Raw genomic sequence first — 15,773 nt, 5'->3', positions numbered from 1 at the left:
AACGTGTATTGTGGTCAGATGAATCAGCATTCCAGGTCTTTTTTTTTTTTTTTTTTTTTTTTTTAAAAGGACGCCATGTGCTCCAGACCAAAGACTGAAAGTACCATCCAGAGTCTGCCATGGTATGGGGCTGTGTCAGTGCCCTTGGCAAAGGTGATTTAGAAAATTACATCTTAGAGTAGATCTTAGAGTAACATGTGCTGCCTTTAAGACGTCATCTTTTCCAAGGAACCTTCATGCATATTTCAACAAGACAATGCAAACCACATGCTGCACACATTACAAAGACATGGCTGCGGAAGAAGAGGGTACGGGTACTGAACTGGCCGGCCTGCAGTCCTGACTTGTCCCCAATAAAGAATGTGTGGAGAATTTTGAAATGAAAAATGCGACAATGATGACCCAGTACTGTTGCACATCTTAAGACGTGTTTGCAGGAAGAGACAAAATAAAAGCTGAAACACTAAATCACTTGGTATCCTCAGTTCCAAAACGTCTTTTAAGTGTGGTGTAAAGGAATGGCAACATTACAAAGTGGTAAACGCTTTACTGTCCCAACTTTTTTTGGAATGTGTTGCAGGCCTGAAATGCAGGAATGGATGTTTATTAATAAATGAAATGAAGTTGACTAGATAAAACATGAAATAACTCAGGTTCATCCTGCAATGAAATAATATATATTTTTTAAACATTAATTGGGTCTCTGTAGTTAGTCTGTCCCTTGTTCCTATTTTTTGCCTCTGGCCCCCTCACAGGGCTAAACTCACTGAAATGACCTTCATACCACTGAAAAGGGTGACGATAATGAGGCATCACAAAACATCTGTGGCACTCCAATAAATCAGACCCTTCACTTATTATGGGTGGCATAAACAAACACTCCTATTTACATAAGTCGGGAAGAAAAAGCTGCTTCCGCTGCTCTCTAATTACCCGGCTTGCCTTCAGATTTCTGCATTAAAACATCCATACTGCACTGTTTCTTAGTGTTTTTAATCAGACGTCGGTTCTCATCAGTCCTCACTTTATCACTGATTATTGAGGTTGATTTATGGTGTGCTCAAAACACAGGTAGTTTTGCCTCAATGCTTAATCCTTTTCTTTTAAGCCAGTCCTTTTTCACAGCCGTCTTAATCTAAAATTTATTAATTTAATCATTAACGTGATAAATTGGATACTTAAAAAAGATCAATGTATATACAAGATAATGCAACTAAGTACTGAAACAAAAAATACTCAGGAACAATAGAACACAGGTGAGCACAACAGAGGAACACAATTAAAGAAGAACAAGAAAAAGGTGCAGGGACAGGAAATCTGATAAGAACATTGAGAAACATAGCACTGTTGCCAAAGGGGTTTTTACTATTGAATTGAATTAAATCTGTGTAATATTTGGAATTAATTTGGAATAGCAGTTCATGTATTTAAAGTCTTTGGACTAATGTTGAATTAGTTAGGGAATAATGAACTAAACCAGTTATTTCCAATTTACATATTTATAGTATATTAATTTTCCTACAGGTAAAATTAAAGGTGTTCTTTATAAGTAGTGGCCATTTAATAAGTCATTTAGGCATAAAGAAAGATACTTTACCTTTTTATTTTAAAATGGCACATAATAATAACTGAATAAAATAAAATATGAACACCATAATCATTAACACTATTAACAACTTTTGTATGTCAATGCCTGCAATACATATTGCTATTTAATAAATACATAAGAATAAATGTAAAACTTTTACGGGGCAAAAAAACTATAACCCCTGTTAATAGAATAGAATAAATGCCTTTATTTGTCATATAAACATATACAGTACAATGAAATTCTTTCTTCGTATATCCCAGCTTGTTTGGAAGAGTGCAGGGTCAGCCATTGTACAACACCCCTGGAGCAGAGAGTATTAAGGGCCTTGCAAGGCAGAGCGGGGATTCGAACTCTCAGCCAATCAGCTTATAGCCCAAAGCTCTACCCACTAGGCTACTACTGTCCCTGTTAATAATGGCGTATAGACATTTCAGCCGCATTCATTGCAAACAGGTGTATAAAAGTATATAAAATAAAATTACTACTTAGCAACATGGCTAATTAATTTTTTTCCCAAACTGTTGCTAACACTGACTCTTCTACTCAACATCACTAAAAACAATCGTTAATTGTTATTGAGGTGTGTTTGAGATACATCAATTGTTAGGTGGTTATATACACTGATCAGCCATAACATTAAAATCACCTCCTTGTTTCTACACTCATTGACTATTTTATCAGCTCCACTTACCATATAGAAGCACTTTGTAGTTCTACAATTACTGACTGTAGTCCATCTGTTGCTCTGCATGCTTTGTTAGCCCCCTTTCATTCTGTTCTTCAATGGTCAGGACTCTTCCAGGACCACCACAGAGCAGGTATTATTTGGGTGGTAAATGATTCTCAGCACTGCAGTGACACTGACATGGTGGTGGCGTGTTAGTGTGTGTTGTGCTGGTATGAGTGGATAAGACACACCAGTGCTGCTTGAGTTTTTAAATACCGTGTCCACTCACTGTCCACTCTGTTAGACACTTCTACCTAGTTGGTTCACCTTGTAGATGTGAAGTAAGAGACGATCGCTCATCTATTGATGCTGTTTGAGTTGGTCATCTTCTAGACCTTCATCGGTGGTCACAGGACACTGCCCACGGGGCGCTGTCTCTATATATTTTTGGTTGGTGGACTATTCTCAGTCCAGCAGTGACAGTGAGGTGTTTAAAAACTCATCAGCATTGCTGTGTCTTATCCACTCATACCAGCACAACACACACTAACACACCACCACCATGTCATTGTCACTGCAGTGCTGAGAATGATCCACCACCCAAATAATACCCAAATTCCCATTGACACATGCAGTTGGATACCCTTTGTGGCCTCCACTTTTATATCACTCGGTTGTGGATTTAAACCCTTACCATAAGTGCATAACTTACTACAGTTATTTTCACTGGTACCCAAAGGCTCTGTGAGTAAAAGGAAAAACACAATCATATGATTTTATTTTTTTCTGAAAGGCAGACTGAGGTTACACTGGGTGCAAAGTTCTGCGTCCTCGACAACTTACATAATAGCATGTCAGACAAATGGAAAGCAGCTCTACAGAGCCCAGCCATCACTGAAATGGAAATTGAAAGTCATGACAGAAGGCTGAGGGTTTGAGACCAGAGCCAAGTGGCTTATGGAGACTTTAAAGACTTATTCTACCAAAATTCCACTTCTCATTTAATAAGTTCATGTTTCTTATGTTTAGAAACATGAACTTATAAAATGCATCAATTGACCAAACACTTCAGTCATTTTCTTTCAACTCATGTCTACATATTTGTCTGGTGTTATGTTTTATTTTTCCTTTTTACACCCAGTAGGCTTAATTTCTTTGTGCACTCTGGTGACCTCTGCCTGCTGCACAATGCCCTTGTGCCAGGTTAATAGAGTCACAGCACGTACAAGGATGATTCTTCTTTCTCTGTATTCCTTATCCACTCAAGCCAGGGCCTCAACCAGACAGTAGGACATACCATTGCAGCCGCAGGAAGGTGAAGCCCCATCTATCCTTCCTGTTTACAGTCATGGCCAATTTGAAATGGATATAATAGAAAGTGTCCTGGGCAGCACGGTGGCTTAGTGGGTAGCACTGTCGCCTCACAACAAGAAGGTCCTGGGTTCGATCCCCAGGTGGGACGGTCCGGGTCCTTTCTGTGCGGAGTTTGCATGTTCTCCCCGTGTCCGCGTGGGTTTCCTCCGGGTACTCCGGTTTCCTCCCACAGTCCAAAAACATGCCACCAGGCTAATTGGAAACACTGAATTGTCCTATAGATACCTAGCCGCTAGATGCACAAACCAGTGCATTGTAGTGCCGGTCCCAAGCCCGGATAAAATAGGGAGGGTTGTGTCAGGAAGGGCATCCGGTGTAAAAAATTGTGCCAAATCGATGCGCGGATCATGATCCGCCGAAGAGCGACCCCGCAACCGAACGAGATAAAGGCCAAGGAAAAGAAGAAGAAGAAGATAATAGAAAGTCTCCAGTTAGTAAAAGGAGGAAATGGGTTACGATTAATTGAAAACTGATAACACAGACACATAATGCTTGTCTTAATTGCTAATGACTTGTACACACTTAATGACACCAAATTTTATAAAAGATGTGATCCTTGACCTATTGACTTCTCCTAAGCATAGGTCCGTAAGCCCATTGGATGAAAAAAAACCTGTGCTAGGTAAAGCCCCATCTATCCTTCCCATTCAGTCATGGCCAATTTAAAGTGGATATAATAGGAAGTCTCCAGATGTGCTCCTTGACCTATTGGCTTCTTCTAAGCATAGGTCCGTAAGCCCATTGGATGAAAAAAAACCTGTGCTAGGTAAAGCCCCATCTATCCTTCCCGTTCACAGTCATGGCCAATTTAAAGTGGATATAATAGGAAGTCTCCAGTTATTAAAAGAGGAAATGCTGTTAAGACACATAATGCTTGTCTTAATTGCTTATGATTTGTCCACACTTAATGACACCAAACTTTTATGAGATGTGGTCCTTGACCTATTGGCTTCTCCTAAGCGTAGGTCCATACGCTTATTGGATTAAAAAAAAACTGTACAAGTGCTAGGTAAAGTTTAAAAATATATATGTAAAACAGATTTTATTATTGATGTCAAATGATAAGTAATACTGAATCATTCTCCTCAGGTGTTAATAGAATCCTTTTGAAGAGAACATCCACTTGTTTTACTGGCACAATCATTTTGATCATTTATCACTTCACAAAGCACACTGATGAATTTTCAAGGCACATGATCAGGATTTATGAGGTGTAACTCTGCTGTATGATTAGACATAACTATATTAGCAGGATCTCCTTTGTTCCAGGGAGATCCATGGTGCTGAAGTGAAGCCTGATTCTGAGAGCTGTGATTAGTTTAGAATAGATTACACTCTGCATCATTACTTGCACTAGATATACAGTTTATCATGTTGTATTAAAAGGACACAAGAAAATGTTTCTGAACAGCTACTTTTAAACCAGGATATACATAAATTAAACATTCCATGTAAGGAATGTATATGCCATGACAGTCCTGATTTTTGTGGCTAAATTTACAGAACATCTGCACAAATCATTAAAATGTAAAGACTGCTTATCATACATTTTTTTATAATAAATAAATAAACTAGGTTTATGTCTTAAAAATTCACATTGAATCAATGTTTACTCTAAAGTCAAGTACATGAGAAAAAAACAGAACACAAACTAATTTAAGAACACACATTGTCTTTGTTATGGCTTTATTGTACACCCTGATCAATTATTTGTATTACAGGCTGACAAAAGTACATAACATTTACTTAATGGCTGGTAGCAAACCTTGGTCATTAATCAGCATTTCAATTTTCCCACTCACACTCACAGGCACTTATTAGATATTGTCTTTACTACTGGCCTTAACATTATTGAACCATCTGGCTCCCTTCTGGGTGTATCTTACCCTTGACTTTCCTGTTTTGAAAGAGTGCATGAAGACCACTGCACTGGTACTCTGGATATTTATGCCCCTCAGATAATTAGAGATGTCCCAGCTACCCATGCCACTCCAATGTATACCACTGAGCTTACACATGAAAGCTGTTGTCAGAAGACTTGAGCGACTATACAGAAAATCTGGTTCACCATTTGGCCTACATAATTCACATTGGACGATACAAAAAGGCTCTTAGTACTGCCAGATACTTATACTGTATCTGTCTGGAGTCAGACATGGTGGCAGTAATGCTCATTATTTATTAAAGAGGTGCTTAAGTCAGTTACAGTCAATGTTTACTTTCGTTGTTGTTTCATAATGCTATATTTTCTTCATTAAACAATAATAAAATGGTGCACAGGTGGCACAGCGGTCTGTTATGTTATCGGTGTGTTCATATACACTGCCTTGCACCCAGTATTTCTGTACCCAGTGAGACCCGTCATGGGAAAGGGGGAAAAAAACCTGACTACTAAAATGTGCATCAAATATAATACTGCAGGCTTTATCTCTCCAAGGAATGTTCCTGGGCATTACTGACTATTAAATTACCATATGCAAATAAAACAACTGAATGTATATAAAAGACAGAAGAACTAATAATTACATTGTGACAGGAAATTTACCAATAGCAGTAGCAGAATTTACCAATTAAAAATGCTTATAAGACTTGTCTGGCTAAAAAGTTAAGCGGGTGGGGGTGGCAACGGTCTCGAGAGAGATAAACTCCAAAGTTCATTAAAAAAGTATTGTCAAGCAATTCAGATTAATGATGAACTAAAACCAACTGTAAGAAAAATGCATTACACAATATATTAAGAACAACCCCGAATCAGAAAAAGTTACTTTGACTTTTATTTCATTGCAGACAGTTTGAACCCAAGCTATTTCATGTTTTGTCTGCTCAATTTCATTTCATTTATTAATAAACCTTCAGGCCTGTAACACATTCCAAAGAAAGTTGGGACAGGGGCAATTTAGGGCTAGTAATGAGGGGAAAAAACTAAATAATGATGTGATTCCTAACAGGTGATGTCAACAGGTGATTGTAATCATAGTTTGGTACAAAAGCAGCATCCAGATATAACCACATGGGTGAGGGATTACTTTGGCAAACCTTTGTCAAGCACTACAATACAGAGTTACATGCACAAATGCCACTTAAAACTTTACTGTGCAAAAAAGGAGCCTTATGATAACCATGTCCAGAAGCGATGTCGACTTCTCGGGGCTCAGAGGTATCTAGGATGGACCATCACACAGTGTGCTCCAGACCAAAGACGAAAAGGACCATTCAGACTGTTATCAGCAACAAGTCCAAAAACCAGGGTCTGTCATGGTATGAGGCAACAAGTCAGCAACAAGTCCAAAAACCAGGGTCTGTCATGGTATGAGGTTGTGTCAGTGCCCTTGGCAAAGGTAATTAACACTTCTGTGATGGCAGCATTAATGCAGAAATGTACATTGAGATCTTAGAGCAACATATGCTGTTTTCAAGACGTCATCTTTTCCACGGACGTCCATGCATTTTTCAACAAGACAATGCAAAACCACATGCTGCACACAATACAAAGGCATGGCTGCGGAAGAAGAGGGTATGGGTACTGAACTGGCCTCCCTGCAGTCCTCACCTGTCCCCAGTAGAGAATTTTGAAAGGAAAAATGTTTTCACTGTTTTTTTATTTATTTTTTTTATTTGCTTTTTCCATGCCGTCCCAACTGTTTCTGATTTGGGGTTGTTTAAAAAAAAAAATTTTTTTAATCACAAAGCTTTAAATGAAACATTTATTAGTTTTAAAAATACACATTGTACTTTGACACATACAGGAGAAACATTTAAAAAACAGTAAGCTCTTCCATCCCCAACCTCTCACCTCTCACTGAAAAGTGAATCATGGAATACGGCACTTCCACCAGTGCTTTTGACCCAGCACCAGTACCATCACTTAAAGTCTGTTCATTACCTCTTGCAAGTGTTACCCCTATTCTTAAACTACTCTGTGTGCCACTGCACAATTCTACGTAGTACCCTCAAAACCATGCTGCTAAACTGCTTGCACAAAGTAGAACATCTCTACAGTATTTCAACAGCTGCACTGGTTCCGTCTCTGCTCGTATTCAGTTCAAAATTCTCACCCTCATATACAAGCCATGTAATGAACTTGCACCTCTCTTAAATTCTCTCCCATATACACATTCCCCTAGATCCTCAGATACTGGCCTGCTTACCATACTTATGACAAAACTCTGTACACTTAAAGCCACATCCTTTAACGGCGTAGCCCCAAGACAATGGAATGCACTACAACACCTCAGGGAAGGCGCAAGGCTGACCTTATTTCAGTCTAAACTCAAAACCAGTCTGTACTGTATACTCAGTGTACCCTCCCATACATAATCCCAATATGCCACCTATTCAAGTACAGCAACCTTGTGTCTGTGAAACACAATATGTAAATCAAACTTATTATTATAAACGTTTCCACTGCTTTTGTTTCCTGCCTTGTTGTAGGATGTGGAGTGCTTTTCTCTAATCAAATTATTCACAATATGCTGGTAATTTAGAATACATTTTTATTTGCATTTGTTAAATCACGACTGGAGATGAGGGTTGATGCATGCAATGGTACAAGTTTATCATTACAATAGACAAGACGCACAAACACATGAATTTTGTTAACCGCTGTGCTAAATTCTAACCTGAACACACATGAAAAAACTATCCTAAACCCTAAGCTAAGCTACACCTTGCACGCTAACACAATAACTAAGCTAAGCATGAACTAGGCTATGACGTGAAACAGTGAAACTCACTGCTGGACTATTGCTGAAACTCACAGCAATAGTCCAGACCATAACCAAACAATATAACCAACAACCTCACAAACAAAGTAACTATTAAAATAACCTCCACCAAATGAGCCGCCACATGTTCCTTATATACAATGCAATGAGGTTCAGCTGTGGATCATTAACTCTCTTGTCCAATAATAATAGTTTCACACGTAGGCATCAACCTGAAACTATAAACAAAACCACCCCAACCATGTCCTTCCAGAGACAGGGCGTGGCACATACATGTTAGACGGCAGCTCCAGGAGTACAGAGAGGCTGGATTCATGACAATTAGCTACATTTTACAAGACGATGTACAATAAATGTATGTGAATTGGATATAATTTGACAAATTACACTCGACAGATTTTCTGCTAGTAAATTAGTAGAAGATTTTGGTTCATTTATTTGTATAATAAAATGTAATGAGACATAGCAATTCTGTTACACGCATTTTGCTGCCTACATAATTTCTTGTAGGGATGCACTAATACCATTGCATTCTTTTCTGATATGAATGAGTGACTTTCTGGTGGATAATTTTTCAGAGCTGGGTGATCACAATAATATGTTTTGCCAATTAATCTTTATCACACTGTAGACAATATCGTTAAAAAAAATAGCATACTTAATTACTGTATACTGTCATCAAATCTAAATCCAGTAGAGCACAAGTGTGTGCAGAGTATGTTTGATAGACTGGACGATTCATAGTTTGTGTTGTATCTTTCACTGAGATATGAATATAAATGTTTCCTTATATAATGTCACCACTAGTAACTGCAGGGTAAATATTAGAAATGATTAAATAATAATAACAAAAATAAAAAAAAATGGCACAGCGGGATATTCCGCTAGCACACCAGCACCGAGATTCTGAACTCCTCGGTTCAAAACTCAGGTCTTCAAATGCTGTGTAAGGGCACTGATTGGCGGATAGAGTCGCCTGTGCAGAATGCATGGGTGGAAAAGGGTTCCATTAAGGGCTGTGTGGGCAATATACCCACCTCAACTGCAAAATATCAGGGATCCCAGATGCAGCAGCGGAAGACAAATTGACTACGCTAAATTGGGAGAAAAACGCATAAAATATATAAAATAATAATAAGGCTAATACTAGAAAATATTTATAATAACAACAACAACAACAACAAAACAACAACAACTGATTATAATAATAATAATTTATTAAATTCAGGCACTATGCAAATCTCACTCACTCACTTTCTTAACCACTTATCCAATCAGGGTCGCCCCTTTTCAATGGGCGCAAGGCACACAGTAATACCCTGGACGGGGCATCGCAGGGCAGACACACTTATACACACACACACACACTCACCCGTTAACCTATAGGGCAATTCAGTGTCTCCAATTAACCTGACTGCATGTTTTTTGGACTGTGGGAGGAAACCGGAGCTTCTGGAGGAAACCCACGCAAACACAGAGAGAACATGCAAACTCCGCACAGAAAGGACCCGGACAGCCGCGCCTCGGGATCGAACCTAGGACCTTCTTGCTGTGAGGCGACAGTGCTACCCACCGAGCCACAGTGCCTCCCTATAATGCAGTAATTTAAATACTTAAATGTAACTAATTTAGTAGTTTGTAGAAGTCCTTTATCACAAGAGAAAAATACACATAAGTAAAACCTACACAACATGTAATAATAATTAAAGTTTGTTTGTTTGTTAGGATTTTAATGTCATGTTTGACAAATAATTAAAGAGAAGCAGAGTAAAATACATACTGGAATATATAAGGGTGGACATTTTTTAATGGAAAAATCAATGGAAAATTATTTGGCTAGCTTGGCTAGCAGAATGTACTTAAATACACTGAATGCTATGGTGTAGGCAAATCTTCTGATTGAGCGCTCAAGCGCTTATTACGCTAAACGAGTACAAATCCCCAGTAGTCGGGCGTCTACATACAGACTGATTAGCTATGTCGGGGAGGAGTGGGGGTGGCTGAGGCATCATGATGTATTGGTAGTGGACTGGAGTGTGTTACTGCATTGCACCCAACGATTTAGGTAAGATCTGACCAAGTGCCACCCTGACCATATTATTTCCTTAAATGTTGACGGTGGTTTATTTATATATTTGTAGAGTAGGCTTAATAATTACATTCCATTAATTTTGTGGGTTGTGAATTAAACACGATCAGTGGTGTCCTCGGTGTTGTTGGTTTGTCTGAAGATCACAGTGACTCTTCACACCTCTTGTATCACTTGGGCTTTGACTTGGCATTAGATAAGTCCAGTAATTGTTTGTGAAGTCTTATGACTCAGGTGCACTGTTTCTAGGATAGATAACAGGTTTAGCCCTGACGCAATCCATTCTGCCCTGGAGTCTGTAAAGTCTACTTACTTGTGGACTACAGGTAATGACTTATTAACTCACGTTGTGCACTGGTTGTCAGATCAGTAAGAGAAAAGACTTGAGCTGCTGGAGATCCAGACTGATGAAAGTCCATTTGATCTCAAACAAAGTATTAGAAGTTCTTCTTGGTCTTGTTACGGTGGAGACTGACTAAGATTGACATGACATCAGCCAGGGGATGACTCTGAAGTTGGTGATCAGTGGTGCTGGAAGGTCTGTCTAATGCCTAACTCACAGATACATTTGAGCTTACTCCTAGGAGTTATTTTCTCTTTCTTAGAGAAAGCAGTGGATGCTAAGTGGCCTCTTTGCACACTTCTTACATGAGGAAGATGAAAGCAATATTAAGAAATGCCTCCATGGTATTAATGTGATATGCTGTACACTAATACAACCCCAAATCAAAAATAAGTTGGGACAGTATGGAAAATGCAAATAATAAAAAAACACAGTTTCTTACATTTATTTTGTCTTTTATTTGACTACAGACTGGATGAACCTGAGATATTTCATGTTTTGTCTGATCAACTTCATGTTATTTATTAATAAACATACATTCCTGCATTTTAGGCCTGCAACACATTCCAAAAAAAGTTGGGACAGTAAAGCATTTACCACTTTGGAATGTTGTCATTCCTTTTCACCACACTTAAAAAGCGTTTTGGGACCGAGGATACCAAGTGATTTAATGTTTCAGGTTTTATTTTGTCCCATTCTTTCTGCAAACATGTCTTAAGATGTGCAACAGTACGGGGTCGTACTGCCAGTACTGCAGGCAGGTCAGTCCAGTACCTGTACCCTCTTTTTCCACAGTCATGCCTTTGTAATGTGCGCAGCATGTGGTTTTGCATTGTCTTGTTGAAAAATGCATGGACGTCTCTGGAAAAAAATGACGTCTTGAAGGCAGCATATGTTGTTCTAAGATCTCAATGTACTTTTCTACATTAATGCTGCCATCACAGAAGTGTAAATGACCTTTGCCAAGGGCCCTGACACGACCCCATACCATGACAGACCCTGGTTTTCGGACTTGTTGCTGATAACAGTCTGGATGGTCCTTTTCGTCTTTGTTTCAGAGCACACAGCATCCATTTTTTTCTAAAATGACCTGGAATGCTGATCCATCTGACCACAATACACATTTCCACTGTGTGATGGTCCATCCTAGATGTCTCCGAGCCCAGAGAAGTCGAAGCTTCTTTTTTGCACAGTAAAGTTTTAAGTGGCATTTGTGCATGTAACTCTGGCAAACCTTTGTCAAGCACTACAATACAGTAATCCCTTGCACATGTGGTTATATCAGCTATTGTTTAGTTTTGTTTAGTTTTTTTTTTTACCTAATTACTAGCCCTAAATTGCCCCCGTCCCAAATTTTTTTTGAAATGTGTTGCAGGCCTAAAATTCAGGAATGGATGTATATTAACAAATGAAATTAAGTTGAGCAGATAAAACATTAAATATCCTGGGTTCCAACTGTCTGCAATTAAATAAAAGTCAAACTAAATGTAAGGAACACTGCATTTTCCACACTGTCCCAACTTGTTCTGATTTGAGGGTTGTATAAATGACATATGTATTTGTCATAGCATAGGGTGTTATGAATGTGCTGTAATGTTAGTTAAGAATAAGTGACAGTGCCGTTTACATGTTATTTTTTAACACAGTTCCTTTGTCTTTTTCATGGAGAGCTTAGCTTATTTAAAATGTTAAGATTTGTATCTTTATGACAGGACAACCAGATGAGCTGGTTGTAACTAAAAAAAGGTGCATTTTTGTGTTGATTTGCAAGACTTGTGTTGATTTGGCAAGATATTTATAAAAGAGCTGCAGTGAGTCCTGACCTTAACCTCACTAAATACCTTTGGGATAAATTAAAATGCTGATTGTGAGCCAGGCCTTCTTGTGCAAGATTAGGTGACGACCTTACAAATGCTCTTTTTACTGAATAAGCATGAATTTCTATGGACATACTCTAAAATTCTGTATAAAGCTTTCCTAGAAGAGAGGGTATCAGTGTAGACACGAAAAGGGGGTGGGGACAGTGGTAGCCTAGTTGGTAGGGCTTTGGGCTATCAACTGAAAGGTTCCCAGCTCTGCCATGCAGCCACTGTTGGGCCCTTAACCCTCTTTGCTCCAGCGGCGCCATATAATGGCTGACCCTGCGCTCTGACCCCAGCTTCCAAACAAGCTGGAATATGTGATGAAAGAATTTCATTGTACTGTACATCTGTATATGTATATATGACAAATAAAGGCATTCTTCTTATGTTTCAGGTGACTCATTGCTGAAGCACAATGGCATGAAGTTTACCACGAAGGACAAGGACAACGACCACTCTGACAACAACTGTGCGACCTTCTACCACGGAGCCTGGTGGTACCGGAACTGCCACATGTCCAACCTGAACGGACAGTACCTGCGAGGCCAACACTCATCCTACGCTGATGGTATAGAATGGTATTCCTGGACAGGATTGCAGTACTCGCTCAAGTTTACAGAGATGAAGATCAGACACAAATGTGAGGAAAATGAATAAGCAGAGTGCCAAGGAACTGAACTGAAGCTAAACATTTGAGATGCTAACTACAGAATTATGGAAAACTCTAAAATAATTTATGCACCTTCTGTTTAGCGTGGTTTTGTTTCTAGATCCTTTTCATCATTCCACCATTCAATCATAGTGTAGTATTAGTGCTGAAACACATTGGGTTCTACTTTAGCTGGTTAGTTCTTTAAATATAAATATGAAATGATAAAGTTATTTATGTCCTAAATTTTATTGTTAATAAAATAAAAATGACTATTTGTGGAATTCCATTTTGTGTTATTTTTTATTATTTTTGTCCATAAAAGATCTGTGGTTGTCAGGAATCAAAACAGTTTTTTTTTTTAAAGTTTCACTTAGTTACATTTTGCGAAATATCTGTACTTTATTTGGCCACCCCATATAAATATATGGGCAGCTGTAGCCTAGCAGGTAAGGTACTGGACTAGTAATCGAAAGGTCGCTGGTACAAGACCCCCCACCACTGCCAGGTTGCCACTGTTGGGCCCTTGAGCAAGGTCCTTAACCCTCAATGGCTTAGACAACATACTGTCACAGTACTGTTAGTCACTTTGGATACAAGCGTCTGCTAAATGCTCAAAATGAAAATGTAACTGTAAATGTAACTAAATTATGTGCTTTTAACTTTGTGCCAATGTAATAGGAAAAGCCCTCTTCTGTACCAGCATGACTGTGCCAGTGTGTAAAAAGCAAAAAAACATAGGCATAGCGTTGGCCTGCCATTCCAAATGTTTGTGCCATAAAACAAAGCAGTTACTTGGGTTTTACCAGTGGAACAGAGGTACTGTACTGCTGTTTGTGGAAAGGCTCTTTCATCATACACTTTGGTAATTAATGAACAATTTTGTGTGGGTCCCCCATTTGCTGCCAAAACAGCCCTGACCCTGAGCCCTGAGCACTGTCGCCTCACAGCAAGAAGGTCCTGGGTTCGATCCCCAGGTGGAGCAGTCCGGGTCCTTTCTGTGTGGAGTTAGCATGTTCTTCCTGTGTCTGTGTGGGTTTACTCTGGGTGCTCCGGTTTCCTCCCACAGCCCAAAGACATGCAAGTGAGGTGAATTGGAGATACTAAATTGTCCAGGACTGTGTTTGATATAACCTTGTGTGACCTCATAAACCTTGTGTGATGAGTAACTACCGTTCCTGTCATGAATGTAACCAAAGTGTCAAACATGATGTTAAAATCTTAATAAACAAACAAACAAACTTCAGCAATTTGAGCTACAGTAGCTCGTCTGTTGGATAGGCCAGCCTTTGCTCCCCACGTGCATCAGTGAGCCTTAGCCACCCATGACCACTGTTCCTTCCTTGGACCACTTTTGATAGATACTGATCACTGCAGAGCGGGAACACTCCACAAGAGCTGCAGTTTTGGAGATGCTCTGACCCAGTTGTCTAGTTATCACAATTTGGCCCTTGTCAAACTCTTACTTGTCCATTTTCCTGCTTCTAACACATCAAGTTTGAGGATAAAATGTTCACTTGCTGCCTAATATATCCCAACCACTGCTCCCATTTTTGGGGTCGCCACAGCAGACCCCCCATCCTGCCCTGGAAAATTAACCAATAATGTCCAAGCAGATGCCTGACCAGCTGATAGCACTGCTGTGATTCAAACCCTGGATCCCCAGATTTCATCAGTAGTGGGGCTAGCGCATATTTATTTACCATGGTGCCTAAATAAATATGTTCTTAAACTTAAGTCAGGAACTTGAGAAGCTAAATTTTTAAAAAACAAATGACATTGCTTTTCAACATAGTCACCGTCCGTCGCGCTAACTTTTTAATGCCATCAGCAAAAAATTTTTTTAATTGAGCGTGTAGCCACTAATGCGCCACTGCTTTCACATCATCATCATCACATGAAAATCTTCTTCCCCTTAAAACTTTTTTGAGCGGTCCAAAAATATGGAAATCAGATGGCACTAAATTGGGACTATAAGCTCTCTCTCAGTCTCTCAGACACGACCAATTACTACTCCTCCTGCCCTCACAGTTTCCAATGAAAATATGAAAAAAACTGCGGAAACTTTTTGAAGATCCCTCGTAGTAGTGCATGACTTTCTGTGTGAGATACTCCTCTCTGTGAGACCCTTACAGGCAGACTCTGGCAGGTAAAAAGAAATGGTATGCAACTGTGGGTGTTGGCGGGTCCATCTGATAGTCCGTGGCTCTTAGGGTGGCGATCTGCATTCGCGGAGAAAGTTACGATTGGGGAACCAAAAAATAAATAAAAAAAATGCAGGGATAGAATAATAATTCCTCTTGGTTTACATCTCATGCTTATTACAGGCAAAATATTACAAAATTTTTACAATTTATTTAATGTCACATTGTAATGAAGCAAAAATGGGGCATCACGAGCCACCACTGGTTGGCACAGAGCAGCTGTAGGTCAGCTCATTAGTAGGTTCATGACTACCTGGATCAGGTATAGCT

At 39.3% G+C, this 15,773-nt stretch overlaps 1 protein-coding gene across 1 annotated transcript in view; it reads left to right on the top strand.

Moving 5' to 3' along the window:
* The window catches only part of LOC134317758 (fibrinogen C domain-containing protein 1-like), a 179,927-nt gene extending 166,354 nt beyond the window's left edge, over positions 1-13,573 (top strand). Inside the window, exon 7 of the mRNA XM_062998481.1 lies at positions 13,045-13,573. Coding sequence (XP_062854551.1) covers positions 13,045-13,307 — 263 coding nt within the window. The 3' untranslated portion in view covers positions 13,308-13,573. The remainder of the gene's footprint in view (positions 1-13,044) is intronic.
* The last annotated feature ends 2,200 nt before the right edge of the window (positions 13,574-15,773 follow it).

The sequence above is a fragment of the Trichomycterus rosablanca genome, chromosome 7 (genome assembly GCF_030014385.1).
Source record: "Trichomycterus rosablanca isolate fTriRos1 chromosome 7, fTriRos1.hap1, whole genome shotgun sequence".
Classification (NCBI taxonomy): domain Eukaryota; kingdom Metazoa; phylum Chordata; class Actinopteri; order Siluriformes; family Trichomycteridae; genus Trichomycterus; species Trichomycterus rosablanca.
This window is presented reverse-complemented; position numbering and strand designations above follow the sequence as displayed.